The sequence below is a fragment of the Anas platyrhynchos genome, chromosome 7 (genome assembly GCF_047663525.1).
Source record: "Anas platyrhynchos isolate ZD024472 breed Pekin duck chromosome 7, IASCAAS_PekinDuck_T2T, whole genome shotgun sequence".
NCBI lineage: Eukaryota > Metazoa > Chordata > Aves > Anseriformes > Anatidae > Anas > Anas platyrhynchos.
This window is the reverse complement of record NC_092593.1, coordinates 20,411,388-20,439,294: the sequence shown is the minus strand read 5'-3', so window position 1 is coordinate 20,439,294 and position 27,907 is coordinate 20,411,388. Positions and strand designations below refer to the sequence as shown.

The following is a 27,907-nucleotide window of genomic DNA, read 5'->3' as shown; positions in this document are numbered from 1 at the left end:
CCGACAATAGCCACTGGGTAACTTGCTCTTTAGCCAAATTCACTAGGGTGGGGAAAGCATTCTTTTTTTTTTGGTTGCAGGCCAGTTTCCATGGCAGTGGGAAATGACTTCCTGAGCAATGTGCAGGTGTGAGGTGGGGTCTATGTGTTTGTTGGCTGCTTTGTCATGATGAATTCCAGCAGCGCCGGATTGTAGCAGGCACTTGTGTTGTCAGGAGCTGAACAAGAGAAGAGCTGGTCTGCAGCTCACAAAACACAAGGTTATTATTATGCCAAGAAATAACTTCCAGAAATAACTTCCAATTAAAAACAAAACAAAACAACGACAACAACAACAAAACAAAAACGTAATGCGTTAGCTCTTTAGTACATAAATTGCAGGCATTGTGTCCCTGTAGCTGGATCCACTTTTGTAGCTACAGATCCTTTACAACACAGGGTAGAGCTGGACTTTACAGATCCTCAGGATTTAGCATAATTACCAGGAAAATGCCTCACCCAAGGTTTGCAGAGTCCTGCAAGTGGGACATGATGTGAACTGCAACCATCCGAACAATTCAGGCATTTTATTTTGCTCTGTCTCCAGTTAGAACTGCACCTTTCTTTCGTTGGCCTCAAAATAGGCATTACTGTGCTAAAAAAAATCAGCATTGGGAAGAAGACTTCCTGCTGTCCTTGCTAGTTTATACTGCAAGAGCTCAGCTCTCTCAGAGGAAGGCCCTGTTTCCATTCCTTCCCCTTCCAGAGATGACAGAACTCTTCCAGCTATGGGGGCTTAAAGTTGCATTCTCTGCTTTCTTGGGATACTTTTGTCATGTGGATCTTTGTGAAAATTGGAACCTCTGAGGGTTCTCAAACTAAGCACCTAAAAGGTGGAGGAGCTGAAAAGTCACAGCCATTTCTGAAAGTTTATTAGTTCCTTTGTTCTCTCTGGTTTACCTTTAGAAATTAAATAAAGCAATAAAAAAGTAGGTTTTTTTATTTTTATTTTTTAATAGTAGCAGATACTGGAGAAATAGATGTATTTCTTACATTCATAGGGCATGAGGGTGTATTTCAGGTATGGTTTGTATCATGTTGATGTAAAGGACAAATCTTACGGAATCGGCCTTGTCTGCAATGAAGAATATATTGGCAAAGATTTAGTTTGCGTGGGAAGCTGCAGGCTTTGCTCTGTTTCTCAGGAGTAAAAAGTCTTGTACAGCTGCTGGCATTTTTGAAAGGGGAGTCCAAAACCACTTCGCATCCTGCCCAATGATGTAATGGGTGCGTGGATAGAGGCTTGTTAGGGCATGCTCCATGCACTCAACAACCAGGGAAATGTCCTCGTTAAGGCAGATCTTGGTCAGTTTTTCTTTCTTTGCTGCATCTGTAAAACTCAAATAAAAGACTGTTCAGTGACAGACAGGAAAAGTGACTTTTAACTCTTCATCCAATACTGATCTGTGCAGTTTCACTAAGGAACTGGTATTCGTTGTTTATCCCTACAGAAGAATTCATAGCAGTTTCTGGGGACCAAGTACCCCATCCATAATGATGTTGTGGTATAGTTTACTCCTGAACCAGCCTAGTTACCCTTTACTATGGCATAGTCATGGCACAACTGGGTTTGTATTGCAGTGACAGTAGCTCAGAATAAACCTAACTGTGAAAAAGGCCAAGGGAAACAAATGCTGTGGTGCTTGTAAACGAGTCTCTCTTAGTAAGGAAATTGCTTTGCAGAAAGCTGTGACATGCAGTTGTAAAGAAGAAACTTGATGGGCAAGAAAGTCCAAGACAAACAGTTTCTGTTGAAGCAGGCTTAAGCAAGTAGTCTCTGTCAGGCAATTCCTGAATGGCTTCCTCACCACTGGGGTTAGCAGAAGCAAAGGGAATTTATCCCTATTTGATTACTGAATAAATAAATAATAATGACAGAAAAACATAGCAAGCACATTGGTTGGCTACATCATCAGATAAATGTTTTTCTGTTTGGGAGTTTGCTCAAAAGCTACACTCCAACACAAATAATTAATCTTTAACTGAGATTTGAATAAAGTTTCCCTGAACGAGTTTTTTGTGTGGATAACCATATTGTGATGCAGAGGCATTTGAAGAGTAACTTCTCCCATGTAGTCTCTTCAAAAAGTCAGAATGATTAGAAGATATAATGCCCTTTTGCAAGGCTTTTCAGCAAGAAATACATTGATTCTTTTTATTCAAATGGCCTCACCTTTCTGAAAATACTCCTCTCCATACTGCTTTTTAGTTCTGGGAGGAAGCTGATTCCAAATAATCTCCTTCTCTTTCAGAATCTTTACTGGACTGGATAATGGTGTTTTGAACAGTCCAGGTTGAATGCAAGAAACATTAACTCCAAAAGCTTTCATATCTCTCCTGCAAAGACAATGCAACAATTTAATCTCATTAGACATTCTTATTAATATTGTGGGATTATTTTTTAAAATATTTTTGTATATTTTTTTTCTGTACTAATACTTTTATTTCTGGCTTTACATGGCACACCAGCACACAAATACTGTGAGGCAAGCACAGTTGTGAACTTTCAGCCTGTTATCTCAAAATGAAATAGGGATGAACTATCTTACCTGTTTAACAGAGTGCGAACATATACAGGCAGTGACTGTGCAGTAGCTAGCATATTGTATTTCACACCCTATTTCACCTTGCAGTTGCTCATTAGTTATCTGACTTGCCTGTAAGACTATCTGGCTGCCTAAACTTAAGTATCTAGAGACATTTCACATGTCCTAGTGAGTCCTTCTTAACCTCCATCTGATGCTCTAGATGGGTACCACATCCTTTTGGTCATGTCTCCTATCTGTCAGCCCTGTGCAAGTGTCATGGATACCTCCTGGTATCTAAAATGGCCCTATATATTTAGGCACACAAATTGTTCCTTGTTTTACATGAAGAAGCCATAGTGGTCTCCAGAATTAGTGTGTTATATTCTCTAGATCTCTCTAATGATTTGTATTGTTAAGAGAAGACACTTTGGAGAACAAAGCTTAGACAGAAATTAATATCGTGCAAAAACTCATTGTATGTGGTTTTAGTGGTGGTGGTGCTTGTGGTTTTGTGTTTGTTTGTATGTTTTTCCTTCCCTCTGGATGGGCTGCTGTTGGCAGTTTCCAGTTGCACTTTTAAACAGGAAAATGAGGTTCTGCAGAGACATCTCAGTTCCTTTGAGTCAAACCTCCTCTGCAATAAGGCCCCTGTGCATGCTGAGGTAAGTTAGTTATGAATATTCAAGAGTACCAACTACACCACAGTACCACCTCAGCATGCTGTATGTGCCAAACCGGCTTTGTATCTCAGGCTTCAAAAGTGACATAATATATGCTGAGAAAAAGCGTTTTTAAAAAGAATTATCCCAAAGCGTCTAGTATTTTTCAGTTTTATATCAAGTGCCAGGCTTGTAGATGAGCTTCTGTTCTGCATGTGCTGATTTTCAGTTAGTCTGTTAGCCTAGGAAACAAAGAGCAGTCTTTCCTCACAGTATGTTATACCTTAAGCTGTCATTAAATCCTTCTACCCCAAACTTTGAAGGGCAATAACCTCCACTACTGAAGGCTAGGCGACCTCCAACACTGGATACGTTTACTATCCTTCCCTTTGCTTGTTTTATCAAGGGAAGCATATTTATTGTAACATTTATGAGTCCAATTAAATTAACTTCAATTGGTTCTCTAAAGTGTTCAATATCCAACCAGTCTGTAGGAGCGGATGGCCCCATAATTCCAGCATTATTAATAAGTCCCCAGAGACCTGCAAGGAAAAAAAAAAAAAAGAACATTAGGAAGCAAATTTTTGCTGTATGTGGTAGAATAATTGAACTGGGTGAGACTTCACAGCAAGTCAGTGATGGGCCAAAAGGACAACAAATCTGGTTTGACCTTACTCATAGCTTTTCATGGGGAACAAGATCACTTTTTGCTGGAAACCAAGCACAGTTATAAATAAAAGCAATCTGAACGATTTATAAGCATTTTTATGAAGAGAGGAAGGGTAACATGGAGATTGGACTTTAACCTTAAGTATAATTGGTACTATGGCACATCATAATAGACCTGATTTAAGGCTCAAAGTTAGCAGAATCCAGCCCATGAATCTTGTGTCTTTGTAAACCCTATTATACTAGTCCAACTGAAATCAATTAGCATTGGTAATAGGAGCAGCAATTTGTCTTGCGTGATTTATTGGGTCAAAAAAAAAACAGGATTTTTTTTTTCTGTGTGTGTGTGGCCTGCAAAGCAGTATTTCAGAGTAGTTACATCTATTCCCTATAGTTTTCAAGAACATGTATTTTTTGCTATCTTAGAGTGAGTGCTTAGAAGTCATGTATTAAAAATTTTCACATTTTAAAGTAAGTATTCTTTAAGCTTGTTAAGCAGAAATTTCTTTCATTTTTTCCCTAGCCTTGTAACATAGCATAGGAGGTGCTGAGCACTCACACCCAAATCCAGAAGGTGCATGCAAGTGTAAGCAGTCTAGATGAAGGTTCCAGGAACTGGATTTCTGTTCTTATAATGATATGTCAATAAATCTGACTTCTTGAGGAAGCATTCGCAGATACTTAGCTGTCACTAACCACTAAGCAGATGTATAAACCATGCCTCTAGTGAGATCTCCTTCCATGTTTCTGGAAGGCAATAGGACATCCATGCACACTTGTCAAATGTCAATTAGAGTAAACTGTGAATATAGCATGGTGTTTTGGGGGAAACTTTATTGCAATTGTTATTATTATTAATTTATTTTTAATTTTGGAAGGCAGATATCTTGGCACTTACCTTCTGACTGAACTTCAGCTTTGATCCATGCAGCCACTTTCTTAACACTGTCTGAATCTCTCACGTCCAGCAGCACTGTCTGAAGCTGGTTAGAGGTCTCAGCTTTTAGCTCCTTGGCACCTGTTTCAGTTAGGCAGCTGGCAAAAACACGGAATCCCTTTTTATCAAAAGTCTTTGCTGCCATATTCCCAAAGCCTGTGTCACATCCAGTGATGAATATATATTTGCCAGTGAGATTTGTAACCTTCATCCTGTCTCTTGCCCTCCAATGCCACCACAGAGAGATGGTGCCAAGGAAGAGTACTATGTAGAAAAGCATTTTTACTGAAGTTGTTTGGACACGTTCTTCTGAAATGAAAAACAAAAGTTGCTAGTTATTAAGGTATAGTTGGCTGTTTTTTTCCCAAGTTACATGTCTTTATGAATGTTTATGGAAAAAGGTATCTCCTGGAAAGCAGGAGATAACCTAATGCAATTGGCTAAGAGAATAATTTGAAATAGATGTAACGCTGTGCAGATCTTTACAACTGTTACTTATAGACAACCCATCTCTGCAGAGCAAGATGCAGTGAAGTTGCATGTACTATAACCAAATTTTCTTCTGGCAATACTTAATTTAAAAAGAAATTGCAAATACCTGTCATGTTTTTAGTCCCCTAATAGGAACAGGAATACCACTGTTATTTTCTGCACATAAGAGCTGCTTTCTGTTCTGACATGTCAAGTTTTTATTGTGTAATTTTTAAATTAAGGCATATATTTTATATAATTTTAATATATAATTTACTAAATTTTAATAGTTTTATAATAGTATATTATTTTTATTGCAAGTACTGTGGCTGCTCATGGTGCTTCTCTACATAAATCGGTATGCTGGTGAATGATAGCTTCTTGTGCTGACTGGTATTGCAAAAGCTGCAATGCAGAGATGCTAGTTTTTGTTGCTTAACTTCCTCTGCAGCATCAGTATAGAAGAAAGTGTGATTAAGTAATTAGGCAGATGCCCACCCCATGTGGTGTTTCACAGTTGCTTTGTTAAGACGAGGAAACTTTTCTCTGCATATGCAAGCATTGCAGACCAAGCAGAGGGAATAGTTTCCCTTCTCCTGTGGCAGCATTAAAATTACCACTCTACCTTTCTTGCCTGCACCCACCCCATTTGCTACAGCTTGTTGGCAGGCACAGGCTGGCTCCCGGAGCCTGAGGCAGACCTGAGGCCTCGTGCTGCCTCAGCTCCTGTGGGAAGGCCTGGGCGGCAAACCGGGAGTGCAGGGGAAGAGACTGCTGGAGCAGGGGACGCGGTTCTGCTGCAGCTGTGGAGATGTTAACTAAATAACAAGTAGGTTAACATAAGGAAAACATAGTATGGGTTTAATCTTTAATTGGGTTAATAAATAAAAATAAACGCCGAATTAGTAAAGCTGGTGGAAGAAAAGGCTCATCGAGGCCTGTTTTTGCTACAGGAACAGGCATGTCTACAGACATGGGATTTGGACAGTGTGGTAGATGGTTAACTTCTGGTCCCTGTGGTTGTTAGTCAGTGGGTTGGTGGGACTTCATATTAAAATACTGAAGTGCTGAAATTGCAAGGTTTTCGGTCAGAGTACTTTGTTTCCAACTCCAGCCTGCAAGGGAGACTGAAAGGTGCTGCACCTGCCCTCAGTTGCAGGATGTGGCAGTGTAAAGATCTAATTTTTTATAGGGGCCACAAACCAAAGAAGAACAAAATCAGAAGGCTAATCAATAAAAATTATATATATTTTTCTAGTTTCTTGGGGGTGGGGTGGGGGGGTGGTAATGAGAGGCCCTGGATCAGAAGCCCTGAAGGCATTTTGGAGAAGTGTTTGGGAGAGCTGAGGCACGCAGGCCAGACAGGCCCATGAGGAGGCGCCATCTTGACAAGAACCGCTGAGGTAACCAAGGAGCCTGGATGCGAGGGGGAGTAGGAGGGGAGAGGCACTCTCAGAGAGGTCTTTATGAAAGTTTTTATTTCAATACATTGAATCACTATTTTGACAAAAATTACATTTTTTTTTTCCCATCTGCTGTTTTTATTTGCACATCAGTTTGGAATGGAGAAAAAATACATACAAACTTTAGTCAGATCAAGGGGGTGAATGAGTGCATATCCTGCTTCTAGTATGTTAGTATGTTTCAAAAGCAGATGGTGAGAAGCTAGCTATAGAAACAGGGCAAGTAACCAGAGGTAATTCCCTCACCCGGTATCTTCCAACCTACTTGCTGGAACAGCTCTAGACATTGTTTTGCAGTTTCAGGATAGCATATTTTTGTGGCCAAGAACTAAATGTGTTATGACTTGGTGACATTGAGCAGACTTAGACCATGGGAGGAGAAATGTTTGTTTCGTTCTGTGTGCTAGCCTCCCACCCAAAGGTATCCACGCCTGGCAATTACCCACTTGGACTTCATACTTTCCATAGCAAGAGAAGATCACCTTTACACAAACATCCCTATTGTACCCAGAGGTACTTTCCTTATTTCACTGTAAGGGAAGTATCAACTATTTGCCGTTTCAGTGAAGAAATGTAGTCTGGTTGCAAAATAGGAAAGTGACTTCTTACCAGCAAACAATTCTTTGCTTGCAGCTAAAACCATAAAAGCAGGCGTCAAAAGAGGAAGACTTGCTCTTCCCTTAGGTGCAAAAAGGAGGTTTTTCCTTTGTGTAGAATACTTGCTAAAGGTGCTTAGAAATGGCAGTAACTTTTTCAAAATTTGTGCTAAGTTGAAAGAGGTAACGTACATAAGCACCTCATGGGATTAACATAATTTCCTTTTCAATAGTGTAAAACTCAGAACAGTAAGCTCCATGTAAAATTCACTTTGCCTTGTACAAGGTGAATACTAAGTCATGTTTATGTAATTGCTGCGGTGCCAAGAAAAGAATGAAGAGACAGCATGGGGGTACCTGCCAATCTGACCAACTGTATGCTTATACTGACAGTTCCTGCAGCTTCTCACTCTTCCAGTCTTTGCCCTGATCAGAGTTCCAGAGAAGGGACTCTGTTTTCTTCCAGCCTGAATTTTTTATTTGTGTCCTCTAAATATATTTATTACTGTGATAGTTTTTTTTTCAGACAAAATTGATAAGTAGTATGCAATGACTACTCCAAGAATGGATATGGAAGTCAGGCGCCTAGTAATTCAAGCTGTAAACTGCATGTACTTTAATTAAAATGTTGCTTATTTAAAAAACAGGGTACAAGAAAATAGATTTAACTAGCTTTATTCAGTATTCACTTTACTTCAACTTCATATTATTTAGGTGTAAAATGATGATAACACATAGAGCAAAACAGCAAATATAATTTCTGTCAAAAATAAAGATGCCAACAAATCGGTTTGCTTTGTTTTTCAAAGGACATACAGATAAAGCATAATGTGGAAGCAGAAGTGTACTATGATATTGAGATTTGCTTTAAAATTCTTGCAATTTGAAGTGCTATCAGTGTATGTGGCACAGTTAAGATAGGAATTATACTCAAGTCAAAGTCATCCAGTTTTTGGCTCCTCAGCTCTGGGATCACTGTACATTAGCTGCAAAAATTAATTTGGCTATGAATGGCTACAAAATAAATTAATGAAGCGCGAGAGCTGTCTGCTCAATGCCTTCTGTCCAGCAGGCTAGTCCAGACTGCTGTTCTTGCATACAGACTTCAGCACAAAACACTGAAATAAGCTGATCATCTGGAACCTTAGCCTGCAGTGACAGACTGAATCTGTTTACCTGGTAGAAAAATGTAACCACCTGCTCCTCCATAGCTGTCAGCATACAGAGCTAAATTTCTGGGTATTTTGCGGAAGCTTTGGAAGCATTTATGTGATTGCTGCTACTACCTTTGTTCAATACTGCAATAAAGATCAATGGGTTGTAGACTACAGCTTGGAGCAGAGGAGTACGCTGCCAAAATAGCACATGGATTTTCATTTCTTACTGAGAAATGATCTGTCCAGGAATATCTAAGATTCATTTTTATTCACTTGTTCCTGCAAACTGTTGGAAAAAAATCCACAAAAGAGAGGATAATTCTGACAATATACTGGCCTAAACAGCCCTAAAATTCAGGGAAAAAGCAATTATTTAACTTCATTTGGCTCAATGAATTTTAATATTTTTCTTCCTGTGCAAAGAGGTATTAAAATGTTGCAAGCTGTAAGGAAAATGTTTCCCCTCAACTCAGACTGTGACTGAGGGGAATTATTCTGATGGTATTGCTCATGTTTCATGAAGTAACTAATATCTATCATTTATTTTGGCTCAGAGTTATTGTATGTGTTTCCTACCAGAATAGGTGGGAGCATCTGTCCTCAGTCTCCTGGATTTACTGAAGTCCTGCTCTCTAGTTTTTTAATTCAGTGACTAATTCTTCTTTCATTGAAAGGTCTCTAGGGCTGAATCTAGCAATAGAAACTTGAGCTTGAGTTTTCCCTTCCTAGGACACTGGAAGGAGACAAAGTGCAAGAAAGCTTGAGAAGATGAGGTGCATTTGGCAATTTTTCCACTGGAAGTTGTAAAACAGGAAGGTGATTGTGTGGGAGTGGGACCAAAACTGAGTACTGTATTTTCTTCACCTTGCTATGTTTTCTTCCACCTTTTCCACTCCTATACCCTGCACTGCAAGTAACTATTTTTCTCTATGGTTCTGATATGTGGTGGACAAGATAATTAGTACCGTAGTATTATCTTAGTGTTATTCTCAAGGCTATGCTGTGTACTTTAGTAGAGATGTAGATGACTTTTTGTTATGAAAATGGGAGATGACACCAGGTTTGGGTCTGGTAATGCTGTTGTTGTGTGCACTGGAATGATGCTCAAAAAGGGAAACAGCTCAGGTGAGCTAAGTTTGATTCTGATGCATTTATGCGCATGAGGACCTTTCATGGAAAGTTTGAGAGTACAGAACTAAGGGGAGCCAACAGTCACTAAGGTTAAGGTAATATCTTTCCATCTTGTTTTATCAGCCAAGGCTCTCTGTAGTGAGAACTGATTTCAAAGGGGAACTAAACCAAGTTTGCCATTTACCTGTAAACCCTGCAGGTGACGTTGGCTGGGGCCGCGGCATTGTCCCTTATTAAAAAGTCCACGGTGGGCTCATCTCCAGTGAGAGCTCACTACTGCTCAGTAGTTTCCTTGCTTTTAAATGTTCATCTTTTAAAGGAAGAATACTAAAAATGTAAATGTCCTGGAAATAGGCAAGCTATGTGTTAGAAAACCAGGATCTGAGCTTAGCATAACCTCCAAACCAACTTTTGTACTATTCAGCTGATGTTGCTGCCTACAGCAAGGACAGTAGTTTACACCGAATTATTATATGGGTAATAAAGTAATTCTATACTAATAGTGATAAATAATGCAGTAATAATCTCTTCCAATACATTCATTGTGAACTTTTTTTTTTTTTTTTTCCAGAGAACTGTCTGGTCTCTTCATGTATAATTGCTTTCCAAGTAGCCTGACTTTATGTTGTGAGATTACATTAGTCAAATTTAAACCCTTCATTAGATGTCAATGAACTGTAACCAGTGTGACCGTGTGGTTATTGACCCAGGTGCAAATAGCCAATGCCCAATTTAAAGATTCAGTCCTGCCAAATGGGTTAGAATAATGAAAACATAATGGGAAATGGTTGGGTGCTTCACTGACTAATTGAACAGAATTCTTCCAATTTGTTCTACAATAGGTGTTTTTTTACAGCCACGGGTGAGTAACAAATATATCATGTTTAATGTTTCAGAGATAACTGATGGAACTTTCTGAACTGAAAGGTACCTTTATTTTTCCTTCAAAATAATCTAATCCAAACGCTAAATTGTTGTCTGTAGAGTTAGTGCTTTTTGAATGGGACTGTTTGAAGAACAAGACATTCAGGTCATATTTTGAAGCAAAGTGTCTTTCTGCATGTATGCTGTCATTAATATCTGAACAACATAGACTAAAACAAAAAATGGAGGGGGGGGATAGAACTTTTTACAACCAGCTTTCAATACCCTCTACAGCATATATTAATTTATCACTGTTTGCAAAGTACTCTTTTTAAAATATGAATTTTGAGTTCCTTAATGATTTTTGTTTATCAAAAAATCCTGTGGTCATACCTTTATTGGCTAGAGTAAAATGCAATTTCACTTCAGTGCTGTTTCTCATATATTCTCTGTTGCTAGTTTTTATTCTGTATACTCAGGGGCAGATGAGATGATCTAATAATCTTCAGTTATCTCTGATTTCTATTATCTATGTAATTCTTAATGGAGACATCAACATCTGTATTTTTCAAGATGTTGTAAGTGGTCCCCAGATAAACGTCTAGACCCTAAAGAAGGTTATTTTAGTATTCTAATTCATCTTGCTAATCTTATATATTAATATAAGGTAATAAATGATGCCTGCTGGACAGGATAGTATGTGGATAGTATTTGATGTGTTGAACTTCAGAAAATAGAGGAAAAAATGTTTTATTTATGAAATATTGGGCAGTCACATTAAAAAAAAAAATAAAAAAAAAACTGAGATAATTCCAGAAAGTTTAGCCCTAGCAAATGTTTGTAACAAGAATCCCTACTCTAGTCTTTCATCTTTTTTTTTCTCCTATTTTTAAAACTGCATCAGAATTCAGGTTTAAAAGAGTTGTGAGATACATCATAATGTTAAAATACAGTGTCAGAATAAGCATTGAAGTGAGACTTCTCAGCATGATGACAGCACTGAAGGGACAGACTGATTTTTACAGTGTTCCACTAAAAAAGTAATATAGATATTACGATTTCATAATAGATATATAGGTATATAGGTATAGATATTATGATTTCAAAGTCAAGTAATAGCTGAAAGATGATGAGGCAGAGAATGACTTTGCTTTGCTGAGCTTTTGCCTCCTTCATCAATTTACAGTATGACACTGTTCTTTATCTTTCTGAAGCAGGAATGCACTGTATTTTTAACCACTTCCTAGATGGGAGACAGAATCAGTACTATGCTTGTATATCATTTAATTTAAATCAGGTTTATAATTGCTGTGAATTCATGAAGTATTTTAAAGCTGCTAGAATGTGCATATAAATACCACCCTTAAGGTTTAGATTCATTTTGTTTGCAGAAGAGGAAGAAATATAATTTCTTTACTCCAGCAGAACACTTGTTTTCATAATCCAGGTAACATTTCCAAATGCACTAACTTCAGTGTAAAATCAGCTGTTTGTCTATTAGGTCAGCTTTCCCTATGCAGTTCCATTACTTGTGTGCTAACCCAAGCAAAGCAGTTTGTACTAGAACTGGAAACAAATGATGTCTTCCTGTAAAAGGACAAATTGCTGGTAAAATTATCATTGTTTGGAGAAGGAAACATGAGTGAATGGTTGAAATTTGTATTTTCTGTGTGTCATAAATACAGTCATAGACACTTCAACCATTTGAACCAGAAATCTGTAAATAATAAAAACATCAGTCTTATTTTTCTCACACTCATGGCTTTCTTTATTTTTTTATTTTTATTTTTTTGAGTATGTCCTTTCTAGAAACACATACCTAGTGTTAAAAAAACAGTCAAGCCGTAAGATCAGTTGCATATTTAAGCTGTATTTTCCTTAGAATCACTTCACTGTGAAGGGTTCCTCACTGTTAAACTTATGTTTTGTAAATGTAGCAGAGTCTTTGTTTACAGATCTCTAGCTTGAACCTCACAACTAAATTGACACTTAAAAAAAAGTCTTGACATTGTGACCAATGAAAAAACTGCTAACGTTTTGCTAGCTAATAATCTTTTTTAAGAAACTTCTGGAACTTTAGGATAATTTGAGAAAACAGTTTTTGGAGATCTATTTCAAACTATTTCAATTTATCAGGCACTGCAAAAGGCAGGATGAAGAAAGCAGGTCAAGCTTTGTATTTTCACTGAATAAGTTAAAATACCAGGAATATAGGCTTGCTACGAAGGGAACCTACTTCTATTTCAATATAAACTGAGTTTTTCAATATAAAACTTTATTATCTGGAAATTAAGCCCTTCTCAAAACTCCTCTTCTATATGCCAGATGCAAACTCAGCTGAATTGAAATTTAATGGTTTGTAGATTAGACCTCATGTGAAACAGGGTGATGTGTATATGATGCTTTCCTTTCTAGTCAGAAGCGGGTGTTGCATGCTTTCTCTGTTATAAAGTGTAGTTGTGAATGTGCACATGGTAGAGACTTTAACCAAGGAAATAGCATAGCCTTGTTTGGCCCATTTGCCATCTTGTCTGAGAGAACAGAAAAATTATGATTAAGTTTATAAATTGTTTCACTGTATGTGGGAATGAATAAAAAACCCTGCGGTTTTACCTAGTCAGTGGCTATTGTAGTCCTCATTAGATTTTTTGCTGTTAGAGTACTGATTTGGCTTTACCCATGTACTTAAAGAAAGAATTTGGTTCACAATCTAGGGGATCACGTAATGTGAAGGGGTCAATTTACTGACCAGTGGCTCAACAAATCCTCTCTGCTCATCAGAAACTTCCAGGCAAGAAAAACAACATCCACAGAGTAGCAATTAATGAACCAATGCCCAAATTAAGGGAGGTATTGAATGCAGTTCTGCAGAGGTCTGTCTTACTTCTAGTATAATCCAGTAATATTGATAATGACATGGGTGACAGAATGTATGATATACTTATTAAATATGAGCATGACATAAAAATGGGAGAGACTGCAGATATGCAGAAGAGCAGGACTAGAATTGAAAATCATCTTAACGAACAGGAAAAATGGGCTGAAAAATTTAAAGTGCAATAAAAATCTGGTAAGAGCAGACAGGAGTAATCAACTGTGAAAATATAGTTTGTAAAGCAACTGGCTCTGTAGAAAATTGTTTGCAAAAATTAAGTGGTTTTGTGGGTTACAAACTGAATGTGAATCAACAGTGTGATGCTTTTGTGAAAAAAAAAAGAAAAGAATGTCACACTGGGTTGTATAAACAGGAGTATAATCTGTGAAAAGTGAAATAATCCTTCTTTTCTCGGTGTTGGTAAGACTGGTGCTATACTGCTGTTACACACTTAGCACTTCAAGAAAGACTTACTAGAATCTAAAGGAGACTAGTGAAAGTTATCAGAGATTTGGGAAGTACGAACAACAAAGGAAAATGGAATGAAATGCTTTATTCTTCTGAAGAAGGAAACTTTTTAGTATTCTCTAAATGTATACAGCCTACCTGCAAATTGGAAGAGTATTATTTCCATATCCATGGTGGATTGCTTAAGAAGTAGGGGGCTTAGATTCTGACATATAAAATTCAGATTAGATATTAGGAAAAACCTTATTTTTAGCAATAAGGATAGTGAAGCACTGCAATTGCTTGTGGAGGTCTTCATCTTTGATAAACATCCATCAAAATGACACAAGCATAATTAAATTATTCCTTGGATGTTTAGAATTAACCAAGAGACTTAGGTCTTTCCAGCCTGATTTACTGATGATGCACATGCCAGAGATGTACATGTAAAATTCAGGACCAGATGATAAAAGAAAAGAGAAGGGTTCCCTCTGTTATGGTTCTACTGGCCACTTAGCAGCTTGGCCAGGCCCTGCTCACTGCTCCCTTGTAATTGAGGCAGGATCTGTCATTTTGGGCTATAATCTACAGATGTAATCTGCATAAAAGCAGTAGTTAATTGTAATATGACCATTAGCAGGGACAGGGCTGTTTGCAGTACGCTGCAAAGCTCGTCAGAGCCACTTCCATTTAAGGTAGGAGGTACTGAAGCCTTCTGAAGGATTTGCACTTTGGGGTGCTATGGAGATCCTTCTCCAGGATGTTTCTCTATTCTAGTTTCACTGTGCTTGGGTTGTCCATTCTGTTACAACCTGTGCTGTAATTGGGGGCATTGCCCTGGGATGAGGGCAAAATGAGGGCAAGGATGAGGTAAGCAGGAATTTAACATAATATTATTGTATGTTCAAAGGCTAACATATGCTGATACTATTTTTTTCTCCACCCCTTCTCTTCAGGACTTTGGATTTGAGTAACTGATCAACATGTCTGACCCTGTTGTTCTACGTAGCATCAAGAGATTGGGAGAGGATAACTATGCTTTTGATTTGGATGGTAAATATAAGGAGTTTATTCTACAGTCAGTTTCAGATTTTATAAAGCATGTAAAACTGGTAGTGGGTGGTCTAAGTGGAGCGGATAGTCAACAGAATACAAAGCAAATGCTCTGGAATAAATACACTCTTATGTAGCACCTGCTGCTGTTCTGTGAACCCGTGGGGTATACTGTCTGCAAAACAACATTTCTGTAAAAGCTATGTATAACAATCCCTTCTGGGGGACAATCTTTACTTACCAGCCTACATATTCAGTGTCTACCTAGTTTTTTGTATTCAGCACTTTGGTGTACAAGTAAATGGAAAAAAGTCAAAAGTTCTGTCTACCCTGGTTTCTAGAGCTGCTTTCATTAAACATATAAATCTGTAGTGATATCTACAGATAGATCTGAGAGGCATTAAAATTTTGTATTAAATATAAACTATACAAGAAAGCAAAACAATAGCACATAATGGAAGATAAATTGCAATAAAATGTAATGTACGTCTGTACCTGCATCGTACGTAGAGTAAAAAGGGTTCAGAAGAGGATTCCACCACTCAAGTATCACCAGGTTCCCTAAATAAACGTCTAAGTCTGTATTTTTAAAATCCTTGCCAGCTGTGGCCTAACTCTGGATTTATTTAAGCTTTCATTAAAAACCTTCTTGCAGAACCTAACGAAATGCTCCCAGCCATGCATGAACTAGCCTGTGTACTAAACACGGGCATTATTGGGATTTACAAAAATGGCCTTCATTCCCAGTTTCACTTGCTCCAACACAAGAATAGGTGTTTTTAGGTGGGCTCTGAACAGAACAGCTGGATGAGGAGTGTGCTTTTTTTGTCTTAGGTTCTCTTTTTTTTTTCTTTGACTCCATCAGATTTGTTGGAGCAATCAAACTAGACAATGAGAAAGACTATGGAGTTTTATTTCATTTGAAAAATTTTATGATGGTTAAGAAAATCTCTGCAACAATCACTGTAAGGTCATTGCTGTAAATGTGAGTCAGAGATGTGGCAGGGCATATTTGTTTCAGAATTTCCTTGGGTTTTATGGGATTGCAGGGGGATGTTTAAGGAATGTTTGGATATGGTACCTAGGGACATGGTTTAGTGGGTAATATTGGTGGTAGGGGGTCAGTTGGACAAGATGATCTCGGAGGTTTTTTCCAACCTTACTGATTCTTTGATTTTATGATAAAATCAAAGCTGGAATGCTGTTTTTGGTGGCTGACTTTAAAATCTTCATCTGCAATAGGATGTCTTAAGGGACTGTAAGCATAATGGTAGAGTTTGAATGTATCTGGAGTATACATTTTGGTCTTGGACTGAGCCCTGGTTGTGTTTATCTTTGTAGAGACTGACTGGCATATGCAAATATAAAAGCAGCTGTTCTTTCAGCAGATGGTACATGTGATTTTTTGAGGGGTTTGAAGTTAGGAAATGAACAAGAGCTTTGTGTGTAGAAAGTGTTACGTTCCCACCTTCTGTCTCTCTGTGCCAGCCAGACTATTCTTTTGGTTTTAACCATCCTCATCGAATATCTTTCACTTTGCTGGGATTATTCTCCTGGAATAGATAATCTCCTGTTGAAAAGAGCCAAGGTGCTGTTTTTGGTAGGAACTTCAAATCTATTGTAAGAGCTGATAAGATGACAGCGAAGGACATGATTCTCCTAATAGCTTGAATGTGTTCATAAACAGCATTAGGCATTGAAACAGGTTGCCCAGGAAGGTGGTGGAGTCACTGTCCCTGGAGGTGTTTAAGGAAAGGTTGGACCTGGTGCTGAAGGAAATGGTTTAGTGGGTAACATTGGTGGGAGGGGGACGGTTGGACCAGATGATCTTGGAGGTCTTTTCCAATCTTAATGATTCTATGATTTTGTGATAAAATCAAAGCTGGAATGCTGTTTTGGGTGGCTGATTTTAAAATCTGCAATCCAACAGCAGCAACTGTGGCCCCATGAATGAAGTAGAAACCCAACATAAGCATTTCTGAAAGTCTGCTCTCTTCCCAGGATACTACTACCCCAGCACATGCTGCCCTGCATCCTGGTGAAACAAGCAGCTCTCTGCATGCTGAAGCAAAGCAGACCTCCCCACTTACTTTCCTTTTTCTTTTTTCTTTTTTTTTTAAAAATTTTATTTTTTTAAAGCTTTTAACTGAGGCTGCTAGCTGAGGGCAGTTTAAGTGCTTGGGATGTTTTGGGTACTAGTATTTGTTGAGAGGGGGGAAAGACTGAACAGAAAAGGGAGTGAATAGGTAAAGGGGTATGCCTTTTTAGGGCAGAAAACCTCATGTCTGTTTCAGCCATTTATTTAGATCTCCCAGATTGACTGTATTTATCTAGCTGTGCTGGAGGGTTGCTTTTTGTCTACTGGCTTGTCTTTTGCACTTGCTGTTTTTACTCTTTATAGGACTTTAGCAAAAGACTTTCTAGTGGGATCATACCCACTCTCCTTTTTACAGTTAGGAATTTTTGGCCTATTAAGTGTTGTCTCTGGTTTCTCAGTTTCCTTAGAAATGCAACTGTCTTCTGCTTAATATAGTGTGCAGTTTACTGAACTGTTAGAGCACCTTTCCCAAGGCAAGCATCAGTGCTTTAAAATGATATTGGCATTCTGCTGAGTGATTTCTTCCACTCTGTAATTTCCGGTGAGGTATTTTTCAATAACCATGTTCTGTACATGTTACTAAGAATTATCACACTCTGGGTTAAAAGTTGAACACTGCAGCTGTAGGTATAGTTAATAGCCAACTTTAGTTGGGAGCCTTTTGAGTACAGTTTTTCTTCATTTGATTCAAGTATCAGATTTTCTCAGGCTTCCTTTTTTTGTGTTCTCACAACAGCAGTAAAAACTCAAATTCTTGACCATGTTCTGCAGCTTTTCTTTGATTCTACGCTTTTTCAAATTGTAATTTAAAAAAAATAAAAATCAAAGATTACTATAGCTTTTTTCTTTATGGTTAATATATTATTTCATTGTCCCTACATTATTGTCTTTACTATAAAAATCATGTTGTGTCCTGTCTTTCTATTTTTTTTTTTTTAATTATAATTGTGAACTATTACTCATCTGTTTCTTTCCTTCAATTTAAGCATAGGTAATGTCATTCCAATTTTTCTTCCTTCTTAGAAACTGCAGGCCCACAACAGCTGTACCTCTGTTCCTTGGACTTTTGAATAGCATTGCTATACTCTTGTTTTCCTCTTCAGATTTATAGATTAAGGTTTATTCACCTTTGGAGTGTGCTTATTTTGCTCTCTAAATCAAAGTCTCAGAATGCTGTGCTTTTTCTCCAGGTACCAGGTTCTTTTGTTCTCCCTTTAAAATTTTCCTCCCATGAGCCTTTTTCAAATCTTTCAAATCATTATAGATGTCACCAGCTGCCAACCTCCAGCAAACTGAAAACAGATGTTTCTTTTTCCTTTACAACCAGTTGTTTTCTAACACCAGATGATTCTTTGTACTAATAATCCAGAATTATAAAACCTTCTGGAAAGTTTCTGGAATTCATGGGATGTACGTATGTCTTTATTGAAAATATATTTTCTTTTTACCATCCCTAGGTAACAAACAGAGCAGAATAAAAGTGATGTTAGCTAAAGCCACATAAAGTTATCTTACTAACTTCATATAGGAGATGGTGACTGGTTGAAAAACATACCATGGTTCTGAGTCTAATGCTAAGTTTCCAAGTACATGGTAAACTTGAGCGAGGTGCATATGCCATTAGGTTATACAAACTGTGCTATCTACGTATGTATGCGTATAGAATGCTCTTTATGCATTGTCATGTCAACAGACTTATGGCAGATGTTTTGTACATCAGCACTTATGATGACACTTCTGTGGGGTAACTGTCAAGCTGCACTTTAGGTATGACATCTTTAAGACCATCTCTTGAAAAGAAGCTAAATACAGACCTGTCCTGGGGACTACAGCACAATTGAATCGTGTAGCATAGTTCCATTTCTCTAAGTTACAGTTCCTCAGAGAATATCCCAAAAGACACCAGTATCTATTCTTACTCTCCAGTGACACAGCTGCCCCTTTTCTGCAGGATCTGCAATCCCTAAGTTGTTGGAAGGCAAGAATGATGAGCTACAGCTCCCTCCTTTCAGGGAGCACACATGGACTGTCAGCAAACTGAACTGTTGTGAGGTATTTCATGGTGCGACAGTGTTCAAGTGAACTAGCTCAATACTGGAAAAAATGTTTGCAATGAAAACGAGTTGATTTTTGGCAAATGTTTTTGGCACATTTTTTCACGTGGGGGACTGAGAACTTAAGACTACTTCTTCAAAAGAAAACAGGCATATATTGATATGAACTTGCTAGGGCATTTTTAGACCCATGTCAGTTCTTGTCCCTGACTTGATGTGTTAGTGGAAATAAGATGCTTTATAATTTAGGAACAGTTCCCATGGGATTCCAGGGTTTATTTTTCATATGCCTGCAGAAGATTTTGTACTTGAATGATAATTATTAACTCTGCATTTATCTTCCCCAATAGGTAACAGCTTCAAGAAATCAGAGTAAGTCGTACACAAATGGAACAATCAATATTTCTAGGAATATTCAATAAATTTTATGTAATCATATCAAATTGAAGCATTTGTAGATTTAAATAAGGACTATCCAAACATTTGGATGTTAATTGTTTCTCTAATTGACCTCAAAGAATCCATTATTACACCGATGTTTTGAGGTGTTTATTATAAAAACAATGCGTAAGCCTTCAGATAATTTTAATCTAACCTCTACTCTAGTCCCCGTCTAAAGTTGAAAAGTACCATAAAATTACTGACTCCAAAGAAATCTGAAATGGCTTGTTGCTTCAGTAATTTTAGGCAAAATATCTCAAACAAAATGTAATTTCAGAAAACTAATGAAGAAAATAGAAGAAATGATTGTAAAATCTCATTCTTTCTTTGCTAGAAATTTCTATGCCTATGAAGAACCTTCTGAAAAAAAGAAAAGTGAAAAGTGAGTTAAATTCAATTCTGTGTACTATCTTTGCATATAGAACAGAATAAATACTAAAATACAAATTTATAATTGTATGTTTTCTGTTCTTGAAGGTCACCAGAAAAGAAAGAAAAAATTGTCCGTGTTGGCTTCTTCCAGCTGGTAATGAAATCAATGAATATAGATGTCTATATGGTTCTGTAGAATAAGTGACAATAATGTATGCGGTTGTTTTGGGGAATAGCTGTGAATAAGCCAAATTTGTAAGGAATTAAACTATTTGGCATGAGATCCTGCCATTAAAATCGATAGGAATTTAATAGAACTATTCTTCATTTTGGTAGTTCAGTATTAATTATCAGTATCTGTGTCATAAATGTCTATTACACATGTTATTTTGAACCTACAAGTAGATATGGGGACAAGCGTTAAGTTGCACATTAAGGATCTCAGTGACCTCAGTTCATTCTTATTTCTGCCAAAAACTTGCTGTGCAATCTTTGGCAGATAATTTAGGTCCCTTGTAGTTACGGTATTGGTATCATAAGATTTGGTAGCTACAGAAACTTGGAAATGCTCAACACCGTGTGGTAGGTCTAGCCTTAGGTAATGCATTTGGTGGGTCTTGGAGACCCATCAAAAGAGATATGCAACCCAGCAGCATGCAACAATTTTTATTATTTCTATTTTGCATGTAGTTTTTGCATGTTGCCTGTAATGTGTCCAAATTAGTAAGACCCTGACTGTAGTACTGAGCTAGTGCAGTTACATCCATGTGGCAAATTTTAGCTCGAGAGAACAGACAGTCCACACTTGACAACTGTGGATGTGCCCAGAGATAGAGAATAGTGGAAAAATATAAAATGCAATTTCTGTATGGCAATTGGAGCAGGAATCACAAGTCTTTCCTTCCCTGTGAACTAGCCTACACAGAACTAAGCATGTAGAGAGATTTAAAACTACAGAAACCAATAAAGCTCTCTTCCACATTGTATATTTTTTTGTTGAGCAGAAGGGTTTGAATTCTGTACCCTTTAATGCACAGCTGATTAACTCCTGCAGTGCAATTGCTAAACACAATATTTTTGCATCAGAGGTGCTGAAAGATTAGATATCACATATCTTTGTACTTTTTGTGGCTCTTTTAATAAGAGAATTCTTAGTTTTCTTATGAATAAAGTTTGCAAAACAGTGATAGTACTACAGTTCACTCTTTTTTTTTTTTTCCAGAAAAAAAACATTTATTTCTCTTGTATGTTGACTTGTTTTTCTGTTTATCTTGTTTCTGTCCCAACGTCCCTTTTCCATTTGTGCTCCAAATTCCCACACCTTCTTCTATCCAACACTTTATAGCACCTATAGAACCTGGACAGGTTCTTCAACAGGCTAAAATTCTTCTTCATACTCTTATTTCAAAATATATAGTGTTTGGTAGTAATTTTCTATATGCACAATTTGGTCTATACATTTACACGACTTCAACCTGAGGATCAGACTTCACACAGTTGTGACCAAGGTAACTTGGTCACTGTATTTTAGCTGAGTCACCAGCTGCATGTGTCAATGCTCTTGGCCCATGGCAAATGTAAGGCAATAGGGCTTAGCGCAATCCTCTTTTTACTGCATAATGAATTATGTTTCTATATATTTCTCGTAGCTTAAGAGCCTGTGCACAATTGACTGGCTTAGCTAATGCTTTTCAGGATATTAACTATGAGAATTTGCTCTGAGACATTTAGGTGGCTTTCTACCACAGCACTCCAGACTTCTGAGAAATTGGCAAGCTCTATTCAGAGGCTTTGCACGTTGCCCTAAGGCTTTTTCCTTCATTCCTTCCTTCCTTCCTTTTCCCTTTCTCCCTCCTCACAAGAAATCTGCACAGCTGACTATATGTATGGATTATAATTACTATTCTTAATCTTTTAGCTACTGTCTGGAATGATGATAATGTGGAATGATATTGCACTATTAATATTATATGATAATACATTCATTCACATGATTGGATTCTGCTGTCAAATACTTAAGGGGAGCTCATCATAATTTATGGGACTGTAATTACACGTGCAATTAGATTAGATTGGAGAGAGAGATTTGTCTTCTTTCTGTATTGAAGAAATGCTGACATTTAAGGAGAATGGTTTTGTATTTGATCCACCTGATTAATGATTTATCAGTATACAAGAAACATGGAGACTACCTCTCAGCAGAGACCATATTTTTTTCCTGTCTCTTTAGTTTCGATTTTCTTCACCTATGGAAATTTTAATGATGGCTGTTGGTAGTTTCTGTGCTATTCTTCATGGAGCAGCCCAGCCAGGCGTGTTGCTTGTGTTTGGTGCAATGGCAGACACATTTATTGAATATGACATTGAAATGCAAGAGCTTAAAGACCCAGGCAAGATATGTGTAAATAACACCATAGTGTGGATTAATGGTACAGTTCATCAGAATGAAAAGAACACCACAATAAGATGTGGGTAAGTAGTACATGTGCTTGTTTCTTCTACTGTGTTATTATGGCTGTGTTACTATGGTCTACAATGTATTGCTACAGAAGGTCAAGCTCAGCTTTTAAAGTTTCTATTTTCTAGCCATAGGGCATAGAAGGAGCATGTTTTTTTGTTACAAAGGCCTGTTTCAGAGCTAAAGGGAGAGAAGGATAGCTTGGATATTGTTCATTCAGCTTTAGGTGTCAGCAAGGATATTCTTTGGTGGTGATTGTTCTGATAACATATATCCGCTATGCATCTGAAATGACTTAGATGTTTTCTGTGATGACCCACTAGGTAATAATGTCTTCTGGACATTTTTGTTAGGACTTAGGTGCTTATAGGTGCCTGATGACTTCTGAGCAAGTTCACTAAACTTTAATAATTGATTGATAAACTTTAATAAAGTGCACTTCTGGAATGCAATTCATTTTAGCTTATGGGAGATGTCTAAGGCAGGTCTGATGGACTGCCCTTTAACAGTGCCTGTTTCTTCCCATTAGTTATAATAAAGGAAGTCTAGATGAATCATTCATGTATAGAAATCTGTCAAAGCCAAATTTGAACCTGTAACCATTCTTAAGACTTGGTTTGCAGTGCATCGTTCTGAGAGTTTTCTAATCTCTGAGTGGTAGTAAATTACATAATTAAAATTAAAACTCACTTGTCTAATGGTCTCTGAAATTTAGAGGATATGAGAGGTGATCCACATTTTTAAATGTAGGTGGCCGGGTCCAAATTATATCCAGACTGTCCAAACCAGCCCCTGATAAGGGGCTGGCAGTTGTGACAGGATTTGCTACAGACCTCCGTTTCTCTCAGGCATTAACTAGCCATCAGGTAGGATACATTAAGACATTAAAAATGGTAGTGGGTATTTATGATAGACACCTGGGTTATTTTCATGATTGTGTTTTGCAAGAGATCAGGTCAGGTACATAGTTTTCTCTTTTGGCTTAGAATGTGAGTATACCAAATTCTGGGGAAACAGAATAAAGCTTGTTCTTTGCAGGACATTTAAAAAAAAAAAAAAAAAAAAAGGTCTGAAAGAATATCCAATAACCAACAAAAAAATGTTTGTTTCAAAGAAATCTGAGTGCAATACCAGCAACTCAGTGCCCTTCAGTGATACTAGGAATAATTTAATACTACTACTTGAGCTGAAAGAGATGATCATTTCAGGTTAGCAAGAAAGTAATACTTGAATTTACTTCAACCTCCTTCATTTTGCTCTGTAAAACACTGTTTAAATTCAAGTGATATTTATTTGTATAATGGTACAAAATAAGCTAATTCAACATCTAATGAAAACTTATTGGGCAGCTCTTCCCAGAAAAAATATCTTATGTGTGCTGCTGTTGAGCATGCAGTCCAGTGGGATTTCTCATCTGGCCCTTGCATACTGCACAGCTGCTCCAGGATGCAGTCAGATTTCCTGATACTTGCCAGCTACACACCCCTGTGCAAGAGGGAGAGCAAACAAACCAGCCCCTGCTAGCAATAGCCTCAGTATTGGGAAACGGTGCCTCTGGTAATGAAACAAGCTGATTTACCACCTAACCTGACTGTAGACTTGAAGAAGTGCCAGATTGGAAATATGTGAGAAACATTAAACAGTATCATTAACTCTTTTAACAGTATCATTAACTCTTTTTTTTTTTTTTTTTTTTTTTTTTTTTTTAGGCTGCTGGACATTGAACAAGAAATGACCAAGTTTGCAGGTTACTATGCAGGAATTGGTTGTGCCGTGCTTGTGTTAGGATACCTCCAAGTCAGTATTTGGCTCCCTATTTTGATTTCAAGGTTTAAGTCACTAAATAATTAAGTTTATAATAACTATGTTTCCTTTAACTGCTTAGTCAACAGCTTGCTTGATCAGAGCAGACACTTTCAGTTCTTATCCTATCAGCTGGAATATGTTAACTCTGACAATCTGATACCTCCTTGGATTTGTGCATGCATACCTTTGTACCCAGATGTGTTTTACCCAGTGAGGTAAATGCATGCTGTTCTTTTCACACCAGAAGAATTATTTGCTCAAGTGTGGTTACTATGGAAGCCATATGTCCTCCTGAAATAATAGCTAAAGGGCATGCAGATTCCTAGTAGGCATCTCAACTGAGTTCAGCACTGTGTTTCAGATATAGAGATATTATAAAAGTAATAGTGTAAAATAGTGTAAAATTGGTGTTGGAGGAGAATCACACTTCACATATTCTGTAGTAATGGTTCAAACCTTATGACTGATATACATGTAAGCCACAAGCTTGGACAATTCCTGCAGAATCTGCTAGAATCTGCTGCTTTTGAAGCTTTTTGTAATCACAAAAACCATTTGTCATTCTCCTTCCTAAAAACTGAGGGCTTTGCTGAAGAGTAATGGCTGCCATCCCTATATTATTTACAGCTGTACATGGACTTTTTTTTTTCCTATGGCATTCATGTAACAGCACAAGTAATTAACCTTGCATTTTCTCCTAGTCTGTCAAAATTGAGACAAATGCTCGATCCAGAGGCTTAAAAAAATGTTGGATTATGTAAAGATCAGGGGCATAAAACAACTACTGTGTGTGTGTAGCTAGAATATATTTTACCTGAATAGTAAGTTATCAATAGCCAAATTGCTTTTTCCCATTTTAGCCAAATTGCTTTTCCCATTTGTTGGGAGTAGAAGGACTTTTTACTGCAATTTATCAACCACATTATGCTCTTCCCAGATATGCTTATGGGTTATGGCTGCAGCTCGTCAGACACAGAAAATCAGGAAAGCATATTTCAGGAAAGTAATGAGAATGGATATAGGCTGGTTTGACTGCACATCTGTAGGAGAACTGAACACCCGAATTTCTGAGTAAGTAATTTAGAAAAAAACACGCAACAAAGAACATTTTTACACTTCTTTTCCAAGCACAACAGAGTGCCAATAACTAGGCATTTGACAAATGCTTCTAGTATAAAGTAGAGCTATGTACCTGGAAGCAGGGACCAGGCTAATGGTCTCCCCCACATTTAAACTGAGTGCTGTAACTCTTAAGCTACGACTATTTCCCTTTTATACCTTTTCTGTCAGTGAATTTTGTTTGCTTGTTTTTGTCACCTCATCCTGTCCTATTCTCTTACTCTGTGCCCAGTCCTTTCAGAGTAGTCTCTAATTTGCCAGTGCACGCCCCTCTGAGACTCAAGATGACGGTTTAAACCTTCTCTCATGTAAGGGAAAATTACAAATACACTTTGCTCTTGTTGGCTTTTGAAAGAAAAGAACAAGGTTTACTTAATCTTCTGCTAAAGCAGGTACAAACACCTACCTTTAGAAAAGGACCCAAGGTAGGTGGAGCAACCTTCTTGTCCTGAGTGAACATTTAGATCTGAGAAAAATGGAGTTTAAAGCTTGCTTCTTCGCTTAGTGGTTCCTGTTTACAGGATGAAGGCAGCTGCAAGATGAATATGCCAACTCTAGATGGCTCTCTGTTCTCTGTCATGCCTGCATAATAGTAGGGATGATTGCAAAAGGTTTTTGTGTAGTTGAAGGGAATTTTTTTGTCTTTACTCACTGCCCAGTGGTGTCTATGATTTTATGTGGTATTCTTTTTATGAGGAGTAAATGCCAAGTGTAACTGGCTGTGAGGAATTTCTCTGACAAAAAAGATGAACTGAACAGTACTTCTCTAATAAATAACACCCAGTTCTCTGTTTGTTAGAACAATACTATCTTGTGCCCACATAAAGCTTCCTGAACGCAAAACGTTCTCAAGAAGAAATATGAACCTGTTCTTCAACTCATCACTCTCCTGTTTTCAATACAAGACTGTAATCTTACTTAATACATCGATGAGCTAACAAATCTGCAACTTAAACGTCAGTGCTGCTTGCTCATTTTTGTTCCAAGACTTCCTAGTTCTTCTAATCTCAGGGGTGAGATAGTAGCCAAGAGTGGTAGAAGTATAATGAGTGTTTTGCTTTGAGACATTTTTTTCTACATTGGCAGTGGATAAGTGAGAACAAATGCACTGTGCAGCTGCGTAGGGCTCAAATGATGTTAACCACCGCGCCACTCTCCCCCATGTGATACAGCTGTCATGTTTTCCCAGTGCTTCCAGCAATAACATAGCAGTCATCTATTGTCCTGCTCTCCCTCTCATTTAAAGAACAAACTAACTGAAAAGGTTTAGAGAGGATTTGGGAGGTGGTGGAAGGTGGAACAACAAAGAGAGTTATAGCCTTCCTCCTACCCCCTCAGCAAGGCTGTACTTAGCGCTGTATTGATGGGAGGAATGCCGTATCAGCTACTCTAGTTCTCCTTTATCAAATAGCTGCTTCCAGCTGTGATGTCTCTGCCCCCTCCTTTGAATCATCTGGGGCACAATAGTGAATGAGACTGCTCTCGGGATGTCTTTTCCTAGGAAAAGACATTATCTTCTTGGTAGTACTCATGTATAAGTGCCTTCTGGCATTGCAAAGGTAACAGCTTTTCTCACTGTAGCCCAGGGTCTTTGGAATGGGTAATGATGGAAAGAACAGGGGTGAGAAAGGGCCCTCTCCAAGGAAAAGTAACCCCCATGTGGCCAAGACCAGCAACACAAAGGATAGATATGCTCACCCATCTTATTATTTTTTTTCCCTCCTAGTGATGTTAACAAAATTAACGAGGCTATTGCTGATCAAGTGGCAATCTTCATCCAGAGATTAACCACCTTTGTGTGTGGATTCCTCCTGGGATTTGTCAGTGGATGGAAATTGACCCTTGTTATCATTGCAGTCAGTCCCCTGATCGGGGTTGGAGCAGCCATCTATGGCTTGGTAAGTGCGTTCTGAGAGGTCCACATTCAGGTGTGATGAGCAGGGAAGGTCATGTCATAGAGCTAGGAGGCTTGCTGAAAGTGGAGGCTGTTACATCCCTTTAAAGTCAAGAGAGGCAGATTCTGGTCACAGCAGCACTGGTGTGTGTGTGTGTGTGAGCTTCACTCCCACTTTGTGTATTCTGATTCCCAGAACAATATATCCGGCTTCCAAGATGGGATTGTTAGCATAGCTTCCATGGGATCCTGTGCATGAATTTTATGGTTGCTGAAATCGGAGACTTGCCTACAGCATCTGATTATTACTCCACACCAGGTTTAGATGGTTAATAGATGTGGGACTTAATTTCTATGACTAGGCTTTTAGATATGACCCAGTCTTGGATCTTTAAAACGTTTCAAAAACAACTGCTCAGACTTACCTCAAGCCGTCCCAGCTCCCAGCAGCTGCTGTGTCCTCCCAGTTGTTCCTTTCTGCTCCTCCACCCACACCCTGTACCTCCCTGTCAGTGTGCAGAGGAACCAGGAAGAAGAGGGGAATCACAGGATCGTCTGCCTTGCCACCTCCTCTCCATGCTCCTCCTCCACATTCTCTCATGATCCTTGGTTGGGATCAGCCCTCTGACTAGCTCTCTTTCTTCTTTACCTCAGGAACAGTTTGCTGACATTTTGCTATCAAACTTCTAGTGTAACTCTGACAAATTTTGTTTCTTCCTGCTCTCCTTTTGCAATGTGCTGGCTGCAAAGCAGATGATATGAATAATGACACAGTGT

At 38.1% G+C, this 27,907-nt stretch overlaps 2 protein-coding genes across 6 annotated transcripts in view; one reads left to right on the top strand and one right to left on the bottom strand.

Annotated features, from left to right (window-relative positions):
• Nucleotides 1-971: 971 nt before the first annotated feature.
• Nucleotides 972-27,907, bottom strand: DHRS9 (dehydrogenase/reductase 9). 4 transcript variants are annotated; one of them, XM_072040933.1, is made up of 6 exons: nucleotides 27,556-27,687; nucleotides 25,643-25,818; nucleotides 4,793-5,140; nucleotides 3,509-3,767; nucleotides 2,212-2,375; nucleotides 972-1,368 (listed from the first exon to the last, which is right to left on the bottom strand). In XM_072040933.1, the coding sequence occupies exons 3-6, from the start codon at nucleotides 5,109-5,111 to the stop codon at nucleotides 1,142-1,144; spliced, it is 969 nt and encodes a 322-aa protein (XP_071897034.1). In that variant the 5' UTR covers nucleotides 5,112-5,140; nucleotides 25,643-25,818; nucleotides 27,556-27,687; the 3' UTR covers nucleotides 972-1,141. The 4 variants fall into 4 exon arrangements, with proteins under 4 accessions (XP_071897034.1, XP_012954382.1, XP_005019003.1 ...); XM_013098928.5 differs by lacking the exon at nucleotides 25,643-25,818 and having other exon boundaries at nucleotides 4,793-4,929; nucleotides 27,556-27,907; XM_005018946.6 differs by lacking the exon at nucleotides 25,643-25,818 and having other exon boundaries at nucleotides 27,556-27,695.
• ABCB11 (ATP binding cassette subfamily B member 11) overlaps nucleotides 10,358-27,907 on the top strand; it is a 44,160-nt gene continuing 26,610 nt past the window's right edge. Inside the window, exons 1-9 of one of the 2 annotated variants that reach the window (XM_013098922.4) lie at nucleotides 10,358-10,511; nucleotides 14,792-14,888; nucleotides 19,391-19,412; nucleotides 19,816-19,863; nucleotides 19,959-20,007; nucleotides 22,084-22,325; nucleotides 24,021-24,108; nucleotides 25,055-25,188; nucleotides 26,963-27,134. In XM_013098922.4, the coding sequence (XP_012954376.1) occupies nucleotides 14,819-14,888; nucleotides 19,391-19,412; nucleotides 19,816-19,863; nucleotides 19,959-20,007; nucleotides 22,084-22,325; nucleotides 24,021-24,108; nucleotides 25,055-25,188; nucleotides 26,963-27,134 (825 nt within the window). In that variant the 5' untranslated portion in view covers nucleotides 10,358-10,511; nucleotides 14,792-14,818. The remainder of the gene's footprint in view (nucleotides 10,512-14,791; nucleotides 14,889-19,390; nucleotides 19,413-19,815; nucleotides 19,864-19,958; nucleotides 20,008-22,083; nucleotides 22,326-24,020; nucleotides 24,109-25,054; nucleotides 25,189-26,962; nucleotides 27,135-27,907) is intronic. The other variant, XM_072040921.1, reaches the window with a different exon arrangement.